We start from the raw sequence: 22101 nt of genomic DNA, 5'->3' as shown, positions 1-22101 counted from the left end.
TATTGGTTTGTGTGCTGTCATTATTCCAAGAGGTCATAGGAGTCTTCTAGTCAATTCCAATATGTTTCCAATATAAGGTAGGGTGGCCAATGGTTGGGGCGTACTGTCTCTTCTTGGTGTTGTTCATTTGCCAAGCATCAGCAGATGAAGCTGCTAGGATACCCATTGTTTGCAAGGACTTTGTACAGGTGTTCCTCTTTGTTTTTTGTGTACCTCCAGGGTGTTGCGAAGTGTCATCACTCGTTTAAGCAGAGTCTTGACACAGCTCTGTTTGTGGGCAGTGGGGTGGTTACTGTTGTAAATCAGGATTTGTAATTCTGAATTCTTGGAAGCTCGGTTTTCAACCACTGGTGCCATAAACAAACATATTGAAATAGACCTCCTACCACTACGGAGCAAAGCTGGAAACAGAACTACCCTCCATGACAGACTGGACCGTATGAATTCAGAACAGAACAGAATAACAGTGCTCCACTGGAGGTTAGACAGCACTGAAGATGTCACCAAAACAGGCAGGGGGGAGCTGAAATGTCTGTATGAAAGCCAGTCAGCTCGGCGAATCAACTCCAGCCACAACCCGAGCTCCAGATCTTCACTAAAACATTACCCAAAATGTTAAATTTTGATTCCCCCATCTTCTACTACCAACAGTTACCTAAACGATAACTGTTTTTAAACAATATTCAACTCCACGATTTTATGAGAGGTTCATTTAGTTAGCTGCACTCCATAAAATTCACCGCCACTGATTACTTGCTCCCTATATTTATACAAACAATTCAAAACCAGATGTCTTTTTAGTAATATACCCATCACTGGTTCCCTCATTCCATTTGGTCTTAGGCATTCCTTCATACCAGACTGGATGATACCAGAGATCTCACTTCTGGATATCATGTCAGTGATGCAAAGATAGCACGATGTTTTGGGACTCAGTAATTAGCTAATTGTTAGAAGATCTAGCCATGGAATTAACTTTCCTATCCATCCCAACCAGTCTTCAAATTTATCCAAAATGTCACAGCTCGGCTCACAGTACCACAGAGCATCACATTTACATCTTCCTCCTGATTAAAATTCCTGTATGGACTTTCCCTCCCTATCTGGGAACTACAGACTGCTGAGCCTTACGTCAATGCTGGGTAAGTTGTTGGAGGGAATTCTGAGAGACAGGATTTACATGCATTTGAAGAGGCAAGCAATGATTGGGGATAGTCAGCATGGCTTTGTTTGTGGGAAGTCTTAGCTCACAAACCTGAGTATCTTTTTTGAGGATGTGACCATAAAGACAGATGAAGGCAAAGCAATAGACATCGTCCACGTGGACTTTAGTAAAGCCTTTGACGAGGTTCCACATGGTAGACTGATCAGTAAAGTTAGATCACATGGAATTTAGTGGGAGCTTGCCAATTGGGGAGAAAATGGGCTTCAAGTTATGGGACAGAAGGTGGTAATGGATGGTTGTTTTTTGGATTGAAGACCTGTGATTAGCAGTGTTCTGCAGGGATCGGTGCTAGGTCTACTAGTGTTATTCATTTATATAAATGATTTGGATGAGAATATAGGAGGCACAGTTTGTAAGTTTGTGGATGATGCCAAAATTTGTGGTAAAGTAGACAACAAGGAACGATTACAAAGGGATCTTGAACAATTTGGCCAATGGCCAAGGATTGGCAAATGGAGTCTAATTTGAATAAATGCAAGGTGTTGCATTTTGGTAAGATAAGCAAGGGCAGGACAGACACAGTTAATGGAAGTGCCCTGGAAAGTGTTGTCGAACAGAGCAAGCTAGGGGTTCAGGTACATAGTTCTTCCAAAGTTGAGTCCTAAGATGACAGGTTGGTTAAGAAGGTGTTTAGCACACTTGTCTTCATTGCTCAGATCATTGATTATAGGAGTTGGGGATGTCATGTTGGTGAGGCCAGTTTTTGAGTACTGTGAACAGTTCTGGTCGCTTTGCTATAGTGAAGATATCATTAAATTGGAGAGGGTGCAGAAAAGATTTACAAGAATGCTACCAGGACTGGAGAATTTGAATTTTAAGGAGAGGCTAAGTAGGCTGGGACTTTTTTCACTGGAGTTGGGAGATTGAGGGGTAACCTTATAGAGATTTATAAAATCATGACGGGCATGGATAAGGTGAATAGCAAATGTATTTTCCTGAGGATAGGGGAGTTCAAACTAGAGGGCATAATTTTAAGGTGAGAGGAGAAAGATTTAGAAGGGACCTGAGGGGCACCGTTTTCAAACAGAGTGGTTTGTATGTGGAATGAACTGCCAGAGGAAGTGGTAGATGCTGGTACAACATTTACAACAGTGAAAAGACATTTGGACAGGTACTGGAATAAGGAAGGTTTAGAGGGATATGGGTCAAATACAGGCAAATAGGACCAGTTTAGTTTGGGAAACTTGTTTGGCCTGGACAAGATGGATCGAAGGGACCGTTTCTATGCCATGTGACTCTATGACTCTCTGAGTCTATATCTGTAAACACCTCCAACCCTTTGATTCCCACAGCACTTTCTACTCTACGATGAACCCCTTATTCCAGCACACCTTTAACTGCCTTGATCTCAAGACGTTGATCACTCCTTCAAGTCTCTCTTTCTTTCTATTGGCATACAATTTAGTCTGACTTACTCTCTGTGAAGTTATCTTGAGCAAACACTTCCTGAATTGCATACTCTTTATGCCAATGATACTTTTGACTGTACATCTTCTACAGTTCATTGCAGCATAAAATAACATTCCCTCAAAATGAAAATGCTGGTATCATACTGTTAAATGTTATTGGTGTCAGCTGAGCAAGTTATTTGCATTATTTTGGGAATGGAATATGAATGATATCAATAAGATGCATGCAAACATGTACTGCTTATTAGCACCTTGAGACTACCACAGCTTTTTACGCTGGTTGAGAAAGAAATTAGCTTGAGAAAAAATTGAGAGAATTGCAATAAAAATAATAAAATATCGGCAGCTTCAGGGAAAACTAGCTGTGCTTTGCTGAACAGTTCCACATCATAAATAGTGTCATTTATCAAAAGCCAAATTTGAATGAGATGTGTTTTGAATAACAAAGTAGCAATAGATTCAAAGTAGTAACGTAGCAAAGGTGAAAGATTAACACTTGGTGATATACTTCATCTTTGATCAAAGCCAATGTGATGATATATTTGAAATCAACAAACTTACCATGATTATTAACTATTGCATTCGCAGAAAAGCTGTGGTCTGCATCTCCACATGTAACAGCACAGTCCTGTTCATTTTTAGCTGAGCCCAAGAATATAGGAAAATCACGGAGTATGTTTTTGTTATTTATTCTGAATGAAATATCCAATATCAGCCATCCCCTGGAAGTTAAAACTGCAACTGTGTCTTTGTGAAAGTGATACATTTAATTCAAAGACAAAGAAAATCCAGACAGTTTCACACTTAAATAAATTTGCAGCATATTAAAGGAGCTGCATAACCCAGTTTGATATTGTTTATAATATCATTACATAAAAATCCAACCTAACACTTTTATTAAACTGCAACAATGTCAACTTACTTTGATAAGCCTTTTGTTGCAAGAAAACATGCCAGGTGCTTCTCAAGAGTGTCATCAGATAAAAATTGCATCAAATCAAAGTTATAGAAAGACATGAGTAAGAAAGGTTTCGAGGTATATGGGTCATACAGAGGTAAAAGGGACTAGTTCTGTTTAAGATGTCTGGTCAGCATGGAGAAGTTGGACCGAATGGGCTGTTTCTGTGCTGTATGATTCTTTGACTCTCAGAATCTAAGTGGCCAAAGGTTTGGAGAAAGAGATAGCTTTTAGTATGTTTCTTAAAGATGGAAAGAGGTAGGTGCTGGAGATGTTCATGGACAGAAGCCCAGCATTTCGGATCTGAGCAGTTGAAGGTTCTGTGATCATGGGCTAATGAAGTTGTAGATGAGTGCAGAGATCCTGGAGGGTTGTAGTGTTGAAAGTAGTGGTTAGAGACTGGTGGTTAGGGTAAGAATTTTAAAATCAAGGTATTGTTAGACCAGTAGTCAGTGGAAGTCTGTGAGAACAGGGATGATAGTGAATGGGACTTGATACAATCTCGGTTAAAAGTCAGAAATCCATTATCCATACACCCCAAAATTGAAAAGACTTAAAAACTGAAGGCCTTTTCAGAAACTGACCCGATGAGACACGTTGAACTTGGGCCCTTTGGAAAGAAAGCTTCCTTTTTAAGTCAGCTTGGGTTTAGCAAAGATTTTTTTTTCCCAAAGACCAAAACAGACTGCAATGGACCCAAAACTAAAAATGTCCTTTATCCAAAAGCCAGTTGGTCTCAAGATTTTCACATTACGAATTACCAGCCTGTACATGAAGCTAATTTTTTTGAGTGACCTTAGGGTTATGAAAGATGGAAAATGGGAAACTGGCAAGTGAGCTTTGGAATAGTTAAGGTTAGAAGTAGAAAATGCATTGTTGACAGTTTCATTGGCAGGTTGGTTGAGGCATGTTTGAAGTCAGGAAGTATCATGAAGGTGAAAGTAAGTGGTCTTGGTATTGAAGCAAATATAGGGGTGGAGCTGGCCTTAGGGTTAACCAGAACACCAGGGTTACAAACAATGACGATTAACTTGTATGCAGAGATTTGGAAACAGTGGCAACGTTTGTGATAGTGGCTGAAGACATGGGTTGAAAATCAGTTTTTAGTTGGAGAATATTCCTATTTATCCACTAAATCCTGACTCAATGAAAGACAAACAGTTTGACAACGTAGATATAGTCGAGGGTCAAGAGAAGAGGTGATGATGTTGAATTGGGTTTTTTCAGTATGTCACCTGAGGTTGTATTTCTTATGACGTTGACAAGGAGTGACATATAGATAGGAAAAGATTGGGAGAAGGGGGAACAAAGATAGATCCTTGGGAGGCATCAGATTTAAAATTGAAAAAAGTATGAAGAGAACCAGTTCCAGACAAGTCTCTTCTTATGAGTGATAATTAAATGCACAAGCGAGGGCAATCCTACTCGGTGCAGGGGAAAGGCACCAGAGGAGAATTCCCCTTTCCATTTTGATGTATTTGCCACTTTTGTTTATTTTCATGTTCTGTTTTTTAGACATTTGAATCAAAGATAGTGTGCCAGGTTTGTCATTCCTGAAGGCCTCATCTTTTAGCATCACTTCATCATTGCACAATTGGACAAAATAAAAGTTTGTGGGAGAGAAATGCTGTTGCTCGGATTTTATAGCCTTATTTGATTGTGCTTTATTTTAATTAAAGATGCGATTAATACTAGATAGTAAATGCTAATTTCTGACAAAGAAAATGTACTGGGACCTATTTTTCTTGATGACCAATAAAAGTCAACAATAGGTTTCAAAATTAAGAATATTGCACTTAATTATCGGGAATGAGTAATTTCAGATTACTTGAAAGAATAACAGACAGTTGTGGTGAGGCAGCAACAAACCAAAACCAACGGACACCTGCCTGTTAATGCATTTATTGCTAATAATGGATTATTTATGCTGATTCACGATGTGACCATGAGAGCTGGCATACCCTTGCTACAATGTAATGAACACTCTAGAAATGTGGAATGCTCTGGGAAATTGGATTTTTGTACCAGCATAAATTGATCATGGGCAAGTGACCCTACCTCGAGGCCAGTAGGTCTGGGTTTATATCCTGTTTGCTCCAGAGGTACATATTAACATCTTTGAACCAGTTGATCAGAAAATATCTAAATTGACCATGGGCATAATTCAGCTTTTCTAAGAATCCTGAAATCTTTGTGCTGCTTGGTTCAATTCTGCCCATATTAAACTTCTATCTAAATGTATGCAGAAACTCTAATCTAATGTGCCGATATAAAGATGTTCGAGCATATAGATAACTAATTGTCAGAAGATTAAGGGGTGAATGAAATTTAAAAGACATAAAATTATTAACAATTTTGCATTACAGTTTAGCTGTACTGATTTTAAACCACATTGTGTATCATTTCATTTTTGTTCTTAAGGCATTAGATTCTCAGGGAATGCTTTTGAAATAGGTTCAAAAGTTTGATAAAAGTCATAATACTTCTATGCATATATGGAGACACTAGCATTTTGACTGTATGGAGTTGCAATAAACGCCAGAAACTGTAGTTTTGAGATTCGAAATGATCGGTACTTTGAGAAGCCGTTAGCATATTGTAGTAACATTCTCCTCTATCATTGGATATGTCTCACATACCAAAAGGTATAACTTTATTTTTAATTTAAAGGAAAAGTGGGAATTATTTACAAGATAATTACTGGACTCTGCTGTAAAATATCACATCAATATTGTCAGTATATAACATAATGGGTGGATTTGATCCAATTACTGAACAAAGTGGGCCTTGCTGAGAAAGTTGGGAGAAAGGGTTAAATAAGCAGGAAGGAGATTCATTATGTTGAGTGTAAAAAGACTCATTTTCTAAACAAGTGTTGAACAGCAGGACAGTAATCTCTCCTGTGAGTAGTGAGATACCTATTTGCATGGATTTGCATGCATTAACATTTCATTATTAGATGAACTCAACTCAGTTTTCCATTTGCCTACCTGAGGCCTGCTGACTCCAGCACGCTGCTGGTTCTTCTGGCATCCATCTGCATTGCCAATCACTGCCATAAAAAAGCAGACTGTCATGAACAGCAACCACTCTTCCATTATCCACCTTCCTTACTCACTCCATTCATCCATCCCCCAAAAGTTCAAACTCTGCTTGACCTTTGTGCTGCCTCTGCTCACTTACTTGGGACACCTCACCACTTTCCCCCGAGCTTCAATCACATCTATTTTCATCTCACTCAAACGCTCCCCATTTATCTCAAACCAGGGAAAAAACACAATAGGGTAGAAAGAGCCAAGAAAGTAATTAGATGTCTGATATTTGACATCTCACCAACTACAAGAAGAACTTGAACAGAATGAACATGTCCAAACCCCTGGACTAATATCAGAGGCTTCCCTTGTCTTACTGTGATGAGACCCCCCTCACTGACTGCATCTCCTTAAGCTTCACTGAGGACTGCTCACCTGAGACTTTGAGCCATGGAGTGTGTTTATGATGTAAACTGCTGCAACATTGTACAGATGTGAGATTGAGGTAACTGGATCACATAATGCAAAATAACCAAATCCTTTACTGATTGCTGCTGACCAGAGTGACAAGCTGTTTGGCTTTTTGTCTGCATTGAACAGTAAGGTAGTACAACAGGTGTGACCCTTTAAATTGTGGCTGGGAGGACAAAGCGTAAACAGCTAAGGCAAAGCAGAAGCTGGTGAGAAACGAGGTAAGTTCTAATTGAAGATGAAATAGTGAGCCAGGAGCCTGGTCCAGTCTGTGAACTGGGTGCATTTCCCTGTACATAAAGTTCCTTGCAGTATAATTCCAATGATAGTTCACAGCATCAACCAAAGTGCAGCGTTGAAGAGCAGAAATGGACCAAAGATGTGCCATGATAATATGGAAAGGCTGGCACATGTTGGATGCCAGTATCCATAGAAGTGAGGGTGAATTGGGCTGGTGTCCCAGAGCATGCGCTAAAATATTGCAGACAGAGATGGTACTCCAGAAAAACAAGGAGCGAGCTGCAGTCACCAAGTGACTTTCAGTTCAGGAATTCTTGACATTTTGTTGTATCCATGCGGTGTGACAAAAAGCTGCATAATAACAAACTTAAATTTGGTGTTAATATTGTGATAACAAATAGTAATCCCCATTGAAAGGCATCTCACCACTGTGGCATGAGCAATTCACCAGAACGTCCAAAACTGTTGGAAAATGCAACGAGTTGCACCCAACATTGAAATCGTCCCTGCTCGATGTCTTTTGCAATTCTCCCAGATTTCTTACCATAGCCCAAATCGTTCAGGGCCTGAGAAGATTCTGTCCTCTATTTCTCTCCAGAGATGCTGCAAAACCTGCTGAGTTTCTCCAGCACATGATTTTTTTTGTCATTTCCAGCATTTGCACAATTTTACTTTTATCCCAGTTTTCAACTTCTACATTTTCACTGGCAATTTGACTGGATCTGAGCTCCTGCAAAATAGCTAGCCAACTAAAAGAAATTCCACATGACATTGACTCATTACAGTCTCTCATTCACATGAACTATGCCAACATCATTGATTTTACGAGTAATTTGTAACTTCTACACATTTTCTTTCTTTCTTCCATGCAGGCGTGTGTGTGTGAATGTGGTGCAGACTATTCCTGTCTTTTCTTTCAGCACATCAATAAACACCACTTTGTTAAATAACCTTAAAGAACTAATTGCAGTTCAGTTTTTAATTGGACTTTGCAAATAGCTTTTGGGGAATGCAACTTTAAACAACATTTGAAAAAGACAGTTAAGAACCATCTCCGTTGCAGACAGGGGAGGAGGATTGTAAAATAATTAAATTCAGAAATTCTTTTGACTGTAACATGTATTTCAATATCCCATATCTGGGCTCAATTCCAGCCTTGGATGACTGTGTGGAATTTGCACATTCTCCCTGGGTCTGCGTGGGTTTTCTGTGTGCTCTGGTTCCCTGCCATGCTACAAAGCTATGGGTTAGGTGGGTTGGCCATGTTAAACTTCCCTGTAATGTCCAGGGTGTGCAGGCTAGGTGGATTAGCCAGGGTAAATGAGAGAATAGTGTGGGGTTGTGGGTCGGGGTGGGATGCTCTTTTAAGAGTCTGTGCAGACTTGATGGGCGACATGGCCTATTTCTGCACAATGGGGTTTCTGTCATTCTGTGATTTTTCTCTGAACAATCTCACGGTTGTTCCTGTGAGAAGACCTTGTTTCCGAAGATACACAAGCTGTATTTGCACTAATAAATTTACTTGTGTGGAATTGTGTGATATAAGTATTATACATATTTACAGTAACCTTCTCACATGCTTCAATGTCACTGTCTTTGAATTGCTGTACAATTCAGTGCTGAACAAAGCTGATTCCATTGTTAAAGTCAGTGAAAATCTCGCAACAAAGATGGAAAATTATAGGCCGATTAGCCTAACCTCGGTAGTTGGTAAAATTCTAGAATCCATTGTCAAGGATGAGATTTCTAAATTCCTGGAAGTGCAGCATCAGATTAAACAAGTCAGCATGGTTTTAGTAAGGGGAGGTCGTGCCTGACAAACCTGTTAGAATTCTTTGAAGAGGTAACAAGTATGTTAGACCAGGGAAACCCAGTAGATGTTATCTATCTAGACTTCCAAAAGGCATTTGATACAGTGCCTCACGGGAGGCTGCTGAGCAAGGTGAGGGCCCATGGTGTTCAAGGTGAGCTACTGGCTTGGATTGAGGATTGGCTGTCTGAAAGAAGGCAGAGAGTTGGGATAAAAGGCTCTTTTTCGGAATGGCAACGTGTGACGAGTGGTGTCCCGCAGGGTTCAGTGTTGGGGCCACAGCTGTTCACCTTACATATTAATGATCTGGATGAAGGGACTGGGGACATTCTGGCGAAGTTTGCCGATGATACAAAGATAGTTGGACAGGCAGGTAGTACTGAGGAGGTGGGGAAGCTGCAGAAAGATTTAGACAGTTTAGGAGAGTGGTCCAGGAAATGGCTGATGAAATTCAATGTGAGTAAATGTGAGGTTTTGCACTTTGGAAGAAAGAATTCAGGCATGGACTATTTTCTAAATGGTGAGAAAATTCGCAAATCAGAAGTGCAAAGGAATCTGGGAGTGTTGGTCCAGGATTCTCTAAAGGTTAACTTGCAGGTAGAGTCTGTAATTAAGAAAGCGAATGTAATGTTGTCGTTTATCTCAAGAGGGTTGGAATATAAAAGCGATGTGCTTCTGAGGCTTTATAAGGCTCTAGTTAGGCCCCATTTAGAGTACTGTGTCCAATTTTGGGCCCCACACCTCAGGAAGGACATACTAGCCCTGGAGCGTGTCCAGCAGAGATTCACACGGATGATCCCTGGAATGGTAGCTTTAACGTATGATGAACGGCTAGGGATCCTGGGATTGTACTCATTAGAGTTCAGAAGGTTGAGGGGAGATCTAATAGAAACTTAACAGATAATGTATGGTTTAGAAGGGGTGGACGCTAGGAAGTTGTTTCCGTTAGGCGGGGAGACTAGGACCCGTGGGCACAGCCTTAAAATTAGAGGGGGTAAATTTAAAACTGAAATGAGATGACATTTCTTCAGCCAGAGAGTAGTGGGCTTGTGGAATTCATTGCCCCAGAGTGCAGTGGAGGCTGGGACGTTGGATGCCTTCAAGGCAGAGATCGACAAATTTTTGATCTCAAAAGGAATCAAGGGTTACGGGGAGAGTGCAGGGCAGTGGTGTTGAAATGTTCATCAGCCGTGATTTAAATGGCGGAGTGGACTTGATGGGCCGAATGGCCTTACTTCCACTCCTATGTCTCATGGTGTTATGGTCTAACTTGTAGGCAATAGAGTCCTGTGAAAAAAGATCTCAATAACTTTCAATTTCAACAGTGTTTTTGAATGGGTATTATACAAGTAAGTCAAGAGAACATAGAAGAGTGAGCGATCTTTTGCATTAGGGTGATGATAACTATACAAAGAAATTGATGATAGTGAATGAATCCATATTGCCAGCTAATTCCTATAGATTCATAGACATTGGTCCTAGGACCCTTTTGTCAATTTTTATGAAGATTTGGAGCTGGGGATAGGTATAATGTTGGAAATGGAAATAAAATTTGGAGCAGAGCTCACATAATAACAAAAATGGCAAATTATATACAAAGAAATCTGGATACATTGGAAATGTTAGTTGCAGACTAGCAAGTAGTATTCAGTGCAATGGTGGAGAAATAATGGTAGTATCAATGGAAACAAAACAATGGCACCAAGGGACAGGACACAATGCAGAAGGGCTTTGGTGGATTGCTCACTGAAAACAACAGTGCATATTGTGATAGCAATGTAGGATGACAAACAGATCTCAGGATATGAAAGATACAGCACTGTTTTCAGGAGATCATACTCTATCGTAAACTGTATAGGCCCACCTGGAGTAGTATGTCTAATTCTTGTTATCATCCCACAATAAAAATATCCAGAGAAAGCAGAAAAGGCAACCAAACTGACAAGCTATGAAAGCATCTGAATTTTGAGAAGCTGAAGAGGTTGCAATTGTCTACAGTCTGAACGAAGATTTGGAGAAGACATTATGCACACTTAAGATTTCTAAAGGAAATAGACCAATTGAATTGTGATCCCATACTTGAAATCCAAACAAACTCTTAAAAAAGAGAAGCTGCAACAAGTAATTTAGTTGTTAACAATGTTCTCCAGATGGTGGCAAACATAAAGGATAGATTGTCAAGGGGACAGTAAAGGCAATAAAGTGAAAATGTTTTTGAAAACATTTGAAAGTATATTTGTAGGTACCAGTTTTTGGAGGTTGCCAGATAGAATACAGCGTTTTCTGTCCTCGCTTTTCAATGTTACTTATAATTAAAATCAAATACTTTAATGTCAAAGGGTTTACAATCCACCTCGTTCTATATCCTGTTGCTTCGGGGTATAAACTGTGGTGAAAGATCACCTATTATTTGTGTTTGCCAGCTGCTTAGCGACAGGAGGCTGCAATATAGCGACAGAGTAGTCAAAATAATGTCATCAGCCGTAAAATGTTATCAATGTGTACACTTGCTTTTATTTGTCATCAGTCTCAGCATATGATGAACAGGTGGTATGTTGTGTGTACTGTAACATAGTCCAAAGGACTAAGGCAAGTAATGCAAAATGGATACAACACATTGATGATAAGACGTTATAATTTTTCTTTCAGTGTGAATTTTATTTCATTCTATCCTCCCTTAAAAGAGTGATCAATGCAGTTCCCTGGATACCAGTAACCCCTTTACCTCACATATAAGCTAGGAGGGTGAAGAATGGTGCAGAATTCAACAGAAGGGTGTGAAAGATGATCCAATCCTGATCTCCCTAACCACTAAACAAACTGCACTTCTAGGAAGGATCACTGTAAGAATTGACAGCCCTGGTTCAACTTTCTCTTTAACCTAAGTCATCAAGACCAAGAGTAACTCTTTAGTTTGCCCAAAGCCAAAATGATCTAAGTACAGATCACAAATTGAAATAGGGCCTTAACTTTGCTCTTGTGTTCGATGTTACAGTAGCATAAACCTGCTGAATTATGGAGAGAGCCAAAATGGTATTAACTTACTGGCCATCCCGTGAGCTGTCAGTCATTTGGCTAAAACAGAATACATATCATAACTGTCGATGTTTATGACTGACCAGTGATTCCTTGTATCGTCTGCTTCTCAGACATTGGAGGCAAAAACCAGCATAAGATTTAAACTTCCTACACTGTTTTGAGATCATCCCAGAAAACACAACTACAAAGTTTTCCATTGTTGAAGCAGTGATGGTGGTTTGGAGATTGCTAAATTAACTAAAAAAGAGAGACTTGAGGCTGTGAATGTCAGCCTTTTTCCTGATGGTTGAACATGCTTACAGACCTTTAGGGATTATTAAAACTTATGGAGATGTTTCAACCACAGAAAAAAAACTCAACAAACTGCACCATGAGATTTCACATTAAAAAAAAATCTTTGCTCTATTTCAAGAGTTAACAAAATATTGTTATTCATTTAACATTATAGTTTACAACTCCAAGAAGTGTGAGTCCAGTTGTGTTTTTATTTCTGCCAAGATGTTCCTTATATTGTATAAAATAACTTGATGGTGCATTTACTTCTTTAGAGACCAACTGAAAAGAATGCCTGAGTTCACTGGAATTGATGTTAACTCTCCATCGTATTCCAGCTTTCTTCTGAGATGAGATTCTTTGGGGATCCTTTCCTATTTTTTGGCAATGCACTCTTTTCCTTTCCACACTTCACACTGTTGTGGATATTTCAGCTCCTTGCTCATATTACACGCAGATACCTAAATACCTTCCCACAGCTTTCCAAGGTAACTCAGTTGATGCTTTTCTGTCTCAGAGATCTGCGAGAACCACTGATAACAAAGCGTGGAGCTGGATGAACACAGCAGACCAAGCAGCATCTCAGGAGCACAAAAGCTGACTTTTTGTGCCTAGATGAAGGGTCTGCAGTTCTCAGCATCTGCAGTTCACATTATCTCTGCGAGAACCTCTGTTGGTTTCTTCTATTAGTTGCAAGCTGGAGGAAATTTTACACCTGCCTTCCCTTGCCAAATTCAAATGGAGATGAAGTACACATACAAATAGTTTCCATGCGATCAATTAAAGTCTCATGAGTTGCAATCCATACCACAGCAAAACTGCAACTGCCACCTCAGCAAACATACACAGCTAACTGACAGATACTGATAAGCAGATACAGATAACAAAAGAACCTTGCACTAACAGCCCATCTTTCTGACAAGGTCACATGCTTTGGGATATTTTCAAACAGAAATGCATACAAAATATTTTACCTTCCATGACACTCTTTGATTGTGTAAACTACATGAATAATTTATATTGTTAATGCGGTTTTACAATCCTTTCTGCAAACAGGTTGGACCCACAAAGCTGCTTTCTGCTTCCTTTGAACAGGAACCAAATATATATATATATATAATTAAAATATTCTTTTGAAGTGAAGGCAGGCCTGGTTTAACTGCTGTAAGATAGAAGACTCCCTATCATTTACAGCTGTCACATTATTAATTTTGACCTTGAGGATAAACATAAGTTACCTTTTAAGTGTAATCACTCCAAGCTTGTTTGAATTGCCTTTAGATCAGTGTTATTACCAGTTTCTCAAACAGAATTTCCCATTTAACATACACTAAATGCATTAATACCTAAAACTGAAAGTTATATTCTAAAATACAAACCATAAACCAGATTGTCACAACAGTATCAATATTTTAATGGAGAGAAATATGTTTTTGTCACACATTCGATGCCTTGAGCTTAATTTGTCAGGCTACTGGTTTTAGGCAGAAATTTCGTATTTGGAAGGTTCATGCAAATTTTCTGCATTGCTCATTGTAACAGTGGTATGATATTACATCACACATCCTCTGTACTTATGCCTCACATGAAGCACCTTGAAAACGTTTGAGTGTTAATAGTGCGAGATCAACGTAAGTTTTTTTTTGGTTGTGGGATAGGATTGACGCCCTGGTGAGAGAGAAGGAGATGACGGACTCCTCACACAAGCCAAAAACCAAGTGAGGTCAATAGTGGACTGAGGAGGGCCAGGAGGGGGCACGAGAAAGACTTGGCAGGAAGGGTTAGGGAGAACCCGTAGGCATTTTACTCATACGTGAGGAATAAGAGAATGATCAGGGAGAAGGTAGGGCTGATCTGGGATAGCGTAGGGAACTTGTGAAGTCTGAGCAGATAGGGGAAGCCCTAAATGAGTTTTTTGCTTCGGTTTTCACTAAGGAAAGGGACCTTGTTGTGAATGAGAACTTTGAGGAGCAGGAAAACAGGCTTGAACAGATCAAGATTGAGGAAGTTGATGTGCTGGAAATTTTGGCAAACATTAAGATTGATAAGTCCCCAGGGCCAGACCAGATTTATCCTAGGTTGCTCCGGGAAGTGAGAAAGGAGGTTGCTAAGCCGCTGGCGAAGATCTTTGCTTCCTCACTCTCCACAGGAGTGGAACTGGAAGATTGGAGGGAGGCAAATGTTGTTTCTCTTTTCAAGAAGGGGAATAGGAAAATCCCTGGAAATTACAGACCAATCAGTCTTACGTCTGTGGTCAGCAAGGTTTTGGAAAGAATTCTGAGGGATAGGATTTATGACTATTTGGAAAAGCATAGCGTGATTAAAGGGAGTCAGCATGGCTTTGTGAGGGGCAGGTCATGCCTTACAAATCTTATTGAGTTCTTTGAGGAAATCACAAGACAGGTTGACGAGGGTCGAGCAGTGGATGTGGTGTACATGGACTTCAGCAAGGCATTTGATAAGGTTCCCCACAGCAGGCTCATTCATAAAGTCAAGAGGTATGGGATACAGGGTGATTTGGCTGTCTGGATTCAGAATTGGTTGGCTGACAGGAGGCAGAGAGTGGTTGTAGATGGTAAGTATTCTGCCTGGAGGTCAGTGCTGAGTGGTGTCCCGCAGGGGTCTGTTCTTGGGCCTCTGCTCTTTGTAGTTTTTATAAATGACTTGGATGAGGAGGTTGAGGGGTGAGTTAGTATGTTTGCTGATGACACAAAGGTTGGAGGTGCCGATGATAGTATCAAGGGCTATTTCAGGCTTCAGCGAGACATTGACAGAATGCAGAGCTGGGCTGAGAAATGGCAGATGGAGTTCAACCTGGATAAATGCGAAGTGATGCATTTTGGAAGGTTGAACTTAAATGCTGAATATGTGATTAAAGGCAGGATTCTCGGCAGTGTGGAGGAACAGCGAGATCTTGGTGTTCAAGTGCATAGCTCCCTCAAAGTTGCCACCCAAGTGGATAAGGTTGTTAAGAAAGCATATGGTGTTTTGGCTTTCATTAACAGGGGGATTGAGTTTAAGAGCCGCGAGGTTATGCTGCTGCTCCACAAAACCCTGGTGAGACCACACTTGGAATATTGTGTCGAGTTCTGGTCGCCCTATTATAGGAAAGATGTGGAGGCTTTGGAGAGGCTGCAAAGGAGGTTTACCAGGATGCTGCCTGGACTGGAGAGTGTGTCTTATGAGGAGAGGTTGACTGAGCTCAGACTTTTCTCTCTGGAGAAAGGAGGAAGAGAGGTGACCTGATCGAGGTGTACAAGGTAATGAGAGGCATGGATAGACTCGATAGCCAGAGGCTTTTCCCTAGGGCAGGGTTGACTGCCACGAGGGGTCATAATTTTGAGGTGTTCGGAGGAAGGTATAGAGGAGACATCAGAGGGAGGTTCTTCACTCAGAGAGTTGCAAGTGCATGGAATAGTTTAGCAATGGTAGTCGTGGAAGCGGAGTCATTAGTGACATTTAAGCAACTGCTGGACATGCACATGGACAGCAGTGAATTGAGGGGGATGTAGGTTAGGTTATTTTATTTTTGGATTAGGATTAGTCCACGGCACAACATCGTGGGCCAAAGGGCATGTACTGTGCTATACTTTTCTATGTTCTCTGTTCTCTGTTCTGAAACATAAATAGTGAAACACCACTCCACTCCAATTTTAAACTATCTCAGGTTTCAAGCCTATAAGTTACTCAATAGGTTCACTGCATCATTTTACTTCAGCTTAACCAATGCTGATGGTCAAAGACTGCCTTTACAAAGATAAATTTAAAGCTTCACTTTGTGGGACCCAGAGGAGCCTGAAGGCTATTTGCAATTACACTAGGAAAGTGTAGAATCATTCATTTCTATGGTGCTGACGAGCCAAGAGCCCGACGCTTCCTGTTGTCATATTTATTGTGTAAACCTGTGGAAAAATCAAGTTTTTCATATCAAACTTTTAGTCAAACAGTTGGAGGTCAAGTTATGCAAATTTTGAGAGGGTGAATTTCACCACTGTCTCACAGTCTCACCACACACCTGTGTCAGCTGATCAGAGTTGCCAGAATCTGCCTTGGGAACCTTGTGATCAGCTGAAATAGTCACTGTGCCAAAACAAGTACAAAAGGAACCAAAAAATAATTTTAGAATTCTGTAACACAGGAGGAGTTTAGTAATTGCCTTCAAATGGCTTGTTTTGCACTAGGCCAAGTATAACTCAAGTGGCGTAGGCTTGGTAAATTTAGAGTTTTCAGGTAAAATTCAAGCATCAACTTTTACACAAGATCAAATATTGCTTGGACATATATGACAGTTGCTTGCACATGAAACATTTGAAAATCAAAATTATGGAAAAATGCTCGAAGTAATGTAAATATTTTATGTAAGATCAGGTCAGATGACCATTCTCATCATTTTGGAATACTGAGATGATGCTGAATTGCCAAGATATTTTATTAAACCTGTCATGCACTTTGAGGAACTTGATATGATAATATCTTATGGAATGAGACCTACACACTTGTAAGTAAATTTGAGTGTTCTGTGTCGATGGGCAGTTGCATGCAGAACATCAATGCCTCCCTGTGGAGAAAGTAAATGTTATCAACATGGAGAAATTGCAGGTTGTCATTTTCTTTTCATATGTGTTTTATTTTGGATTTGTGTTGGGAAAGCTGAATTAATACAACTCTTGGCTGTGGAAACCTGGCTGTGGAGAAAGTGCCACAGATGCTGTAACTTAGATCTCCTGGACTGGGGAACAGATACTAACTGATGATGAAGGGCCGAGGCCAAAAACATCAGCTTTCTGGCTCCTAAGATACTGCTTGGCCTGCTGTGTTCATCCAGCTCCACACCTTGTTATCTCGGATTCTCCAGTATCTGCAGTTCCTATTATCTCAGAAATTAACTGAAATTGGGTTTTACTGTTCCTGAAAATGGTTTTGAGGTAGTCATCAGGTTTGTCTGGTGTGGAGATGGGTTGATCCAAGACTTAAAAGCTGTTAACAAAACAATGAAACAATAATATTCCCTCAATCCCACACTTCTTACATTCTGCCATTCACTTACACACTCCCCATACCTTGCCCACACCAAGCCATGCCACTTTATAAACCGTACCAAAAACATGACTCCACGTACCTCCAAGACAACCTATACCCCTTGATACAACCTCTGGGTCCTTAAAATCCCCTGCACCAACTTGATGCTATCTCAGGCCAACCATATATTCCACACAATACCCTTTATCCCTAAAACCTCCACCGCAACTCCCTCAGAACCCACCATAGAAAGCATCAGGATCTTTGATGAGATGGAATAAGATAATGTGTCTTGATGAAAGTAACACTCTAACTAATAAAAACCCATTTACTGCATTTAGTATCCTTCATCCATTTATTTCCTAACCCTAATAAAAGCAATGATTTTCCAACCTTAAAAAATTGATATTCTGACTTCAAAGACTTTTTCAGCATTTGAAGCTGGCGATCAAACAATGAAGTGACAGGTCTCACACTGTGACATTAATAAATTGTGAAGTCATATCCACGGAGCACAAATCCCATAATGATAGTGCACCAGCCTATATCGACACACAGTGAAATTGCTGGCTCAGACTCTTTTGCTGATTTTTCCCAAAAATTTAAAGACCATGAAATTTAAATGTCTTGATGATTTGACAGCTCCAATGACATTAATTTATCCCTTGACAGGTTGACAGTTCCCATGAATTTTATAGCTTCGTTGAGTTCAATCTACTTGTGACAATCTCAGAAGCATCTTGGTCTTTTCAATAAGTTCCTTACCTCTCCCAAAAACACTAAACCTCTCCCAAAGGTGTCCCTGGAGATATCCAAAAGGATACTGTACCTCTCCAAACACATCTGGCATTTTTCGACCTTTTTCTGCATAATGTAAAGCCAATAATTTAGATTTTGTATATATCCCACTGATGAAAATTGGACCCATTTGAAGGCAGCTGCGCTTTAACACAGATAGCTGCTGCACTGATCCAGGGATATGTCAAGTACAACCCATACCCGCACACACCCTTGTAGCCCAACAAAACTAATGTACGCCAGGTTTAGAGGGAAGGACTTCCAGAATCATAGCTCTTGTCATGAGCCACACCTGGAGAGCATATTGATCATCAAGAATATTCCAGCATTAGTATTTTTGACTATTTGAAGTATACTAAATCTACATTTCATACAGCTTTTCCATTTTTCGTCTTTTAATTGGCTTCTTTGTCTCATGCGCACTATTGCAGTCCGCAAGGCAGATAGAGCTGTTAGGAATATCTCATTCTTGTCGGGACTGTTTTTCCCTGCAGTTACTTAATGATGGTAGTTAAAATAACAGCTTTCATAAAAATCCCTGCAGATTTTGTAAAATGTTCGGTTAGTAGCTGTGGTACTTGATCTGATGAATACCTTTCTGTGGTATCTGGTATCAAATTGAGGGTTCAATTTCTATCATTTGAACATATACAATATTGAAATAATAAATTCACAACAAATATTCTTTCTGATAGTAATTTGATGGTGGAATGGAATGACCTTTGAAAGGAAAAATCATTGAGGAAACAGTAAACTCAGATAAAGACAGAGAAATGATACATTATTGGGGATAAAGACTGAAGTCAGGCAAGCCTCATGAAGAAAATAATTCACAGTGGGACCGAAGTTTCAGTCATGTGACATCTGTGTATACAATGATTTTTACCTTTTTACTTTTTAATATTATGCAATCATTACAAAATAAGGTAAAAGATTATGCGCAGTGTCTATCTTCTCCAATTATATTATTTATAATGTGATAGTAGAACACAGAATTGCTCTGGTTGTTAAGCACAAATATTAAAAATACATTTTTTTTGTGCACTTGGGATTCAGAACATCGAATGTCTTACAAGAAACACAGCAGGGAATGAAATCTATAACAACTTTTAACAAGGGAGTAGATAAATATTTGAAATAAGAAAGGAGAATTGTTTAAAGGCGACGGTAGAGAACTAAATACGCAGTTGCTTCAGAGAGACCATGTAGGAAATCAGAGCAGGATTGGGCCATTTGGTCCATCAATTACAGGGTTTGATTTCTACATACAGGATGTAGTCACAGGTGTTCCCCATGGATCTGCCCTGAGCCCACATTGATTTCTGAGAAGTTGGATGGAGAAATAGAGTTGTACATTATATGAAGTGTGATGAATTTGAGTTGGCTGTCAAAAAAAAGGAATACATGGTTAGCGTAAGAAAGCTAAGGTGTAGACAAGGACCTTGAAATGAATGCCGAGAGATTCCTGAAGGTTGTTAGAAACAAATAGCAGGATGGAGTTTATTTTACATGTGGCCTGCAGCGTTCAGTACAGGGAGATGTTTGAGGTGGCTTTGCATGGCTCTAATGATGCCCCAACTTCTCCAATGATGGGAAGATCCCAACAGACTAATGAGCAGAAATTGATTCACTTAGGCTGAGCAATGTTGTCAGCTGTAGCCAGTGACTGGGTCTGAGATCACCTTGAGTGCATGTGTTGAACAGACCTAGCGCCAAACCCCACACATAGATAAAGTGCGAATTCAGATGCAAATGCAATGTGCGTCGGATTGTTAATGAGTCAAATTTTAATCAAATAACCAAATATTAATGAGTCAAAACTTTAGTCGCTAGAGTTAAATTTTAAATAAAATGAATATACTTAAGTTTATACAATGATCAGCATCATCTTCACATCATGGGTGTAGTATATCCATTACAAAACTCTTTAATTTTTAGGCTAGTGTTTTCAGGGTTCTGGAACAGACCGCCAGATTACTACTCATGCTGTGGAAATTTTAATTTGTTCTATAAATTTTTGTCACATTGTCCAATAATCTCTAAGAGTTTCATAGAATGCTTTGAGATTTCTTATTCTTCTGGTAATCTTTCTTCCACTTGAACATTTTCAGATGGTCCCTATGATCTAATGGTGAAGTCTGAACCACGATTCAAAGTTAGTGAAGGAGTGTTCGCTGCTGGCAAAGGAGAGCCAGTCTGGTTTAAATGTTCAGCAAACTCCAACCCACCAAATGTCTACTCATGGTTTCAGAAAGATGACAACAAAACAACACCCATCCAGTGGGGGCCAGTGTTAAATATCAAGTCTGAGAAAGTACCGGACAAAGCTGACTACATGTGCTGTGTCTACAATAATATTACTGGCAAACGGAGTGAAACTCAATTCACTTTCATACTCTCTGCTACTGGTATGTACAGACTTGTTGATATCAACTCATTAATGGCAGCTTTTTAAAAAATAATATGATCATTGGTATTCTTCAAACTAATTTGAAGAGTCAAAAATAGAACATCACTTTGAATGGCAGATTAATTAATTGGAAATGGAACTTAATGTGAATTAAATTGATGTTACCGTCAATCGTATGTTGAATAAGTTATCATTTTCAAAAGAAACAATGGAATTATTTTGCAGTGTGAATGATGCATATATCGGAATCACTACAGTTTTGCTTTATGAAAAGTTCATTCAGTCCTTATTTGCAAATACACTCGGTTCTGCTATAGCATGACAGTTGCGTTCCGATACAGCATTGCATTATAGAAAATTGCACTACAGAAATAACGGGCCCTGTAGGAAAAGTGGGGTTCGGGACATATCGCCAAAAAAACACTCAGAATCACTCAGTAGCCTAACACAAAGGATAGCTCAATTTGAATAAATATTTAATTCGTATTGAAAAATGAAATAAAAGTAAATTTAATACTTTACCTTTAAAAAATGTCAAGATGACTTGATGGACCTGGAGACTGTACTATACCTCCCACAGAAAGCACTTCATGACAAAACCCGTGAAGTGATCACACGATGGCAGCGTGGAGACTCTTTCAGTGCTAACATTGTACGTGTTCACAACAAAGCCTGTGAAATGACCATGTGATGTCGAAGCATACCCCTCTGTGCACCGATACAATTTTGAGTTATGGTCAACGCAAATTTGTGTTTCAGAAATATCATTCTCCTATTTGTCAACTGCATTACAGCCAATTCGCATTGAGGGAAGACGTGTTGTAGCAGAACCAACTGTTAACTGAACTGAGCGTATAGCAAGGATCCCTGGTCTCACATAAAAGTTAAATACAGTGGGTATCAGAGATCTGAAACAAAACACAAAAAAGTGCTGGAGAAATTCAGCAAGTCGAACAGCAAGTATGGAGGAGAAACAGAATTAATTTTTGACTGGAAAATTATGCTTTTATGCTTTCGTCATCCTCACAATCTGTTCCAATTGAAATTCAGCATGTCCATAGAGACTCTTACAGCATGGGATGGCAACTGCTCTTCCTAACACTGAAAGAAACGACAGACAGTTGTGAACATAGCCCAGCCCATCCCGCCAAATCAGCCTTTCATCCATTGACTTGAGCTATATTTTCTAAAGACCTCTCCCACCCTGGGTATACTCTCTGCCACCCTCTGGTAGAAGATATATAAGGTTGGATATATATACACACAGATTCAAGAACAGCTTCTTTTAAACTTTTGAATGGACCTCTGTAATGTTAATGTTGACCTCCCTTTGCAGCTTTTCAGCAGCTGTAACATTGTATCCTGCACCCTGTTCTCTTCCCCTAATGCACTTATACAGTATGATGTGCCAGTAAAG

General features: G+C 39.7%; 1 protein-coding gene and 1 long non-coding RNA gene across 3 annotated transcripts in view; one reads left to right on the top strand and one right to left on the bottom strand.

Annotated features, from left to right (window-relative positions):
* Window positions 1–21508, bottom strand: part of LOC125460289 (uncharacterized) — a 37266-nt gene extending 15758 nt beyond the window's left edge. For both annotated transcript variants that reach the window (XR_007249234.1, XR_007249235.2), the window contains exons 1-3: window positions 21207–21508; window positions 6583–6644; window positions 3196–3356 (exon numbers count right to left, since the gene is read on the bottom strand). This is a non-coding gene — a long non-coding RNA (uncharacterized LOC125460289). The remainder of the gene's footprint in view (window positions 1–3195; window positions 3357–6582; window positions 6645–21206) is intronic.
* The window catches only part of hepacam2 (HEPACAM family member 2), a 113437-nt gene that overhangs the window by 31088 nt on the left and 60248 nt on the right, over window positions 1–22101 (top strand). Inside the window, exon 4 of the mRNA XM_048547587.1 lies at window positions 20386–20682. Coding sequence (XP_048403544.1) covers window positions 20386–20682 — 297 coding nt within the window. The remainder of the gene's footprint in view (window positions 1–20385; window positions 20683–22101) is intronic.

Source organism: Stegostoma tigrinum, chromosome 2, assembly GCF_030684315.1.
Source record: "Stegostoma tigrinum isolate sSteTig4 chromosome 2, sSteTig4.hap1, whole genome shotgun sequence".
NCBI classification, from domain to species: domain Eukaryota; kingdom Metazoa; phylum Chordata; class Chondrichthyes; order Orectolobiformes; family Stegostomatidae; genus Stegostoma; species Stegostoma tigrinum.
Note: the sequence above shows the minus strand (reverse complement) of the source record. Positions and strands in the feature narration are given on the sequence as shown.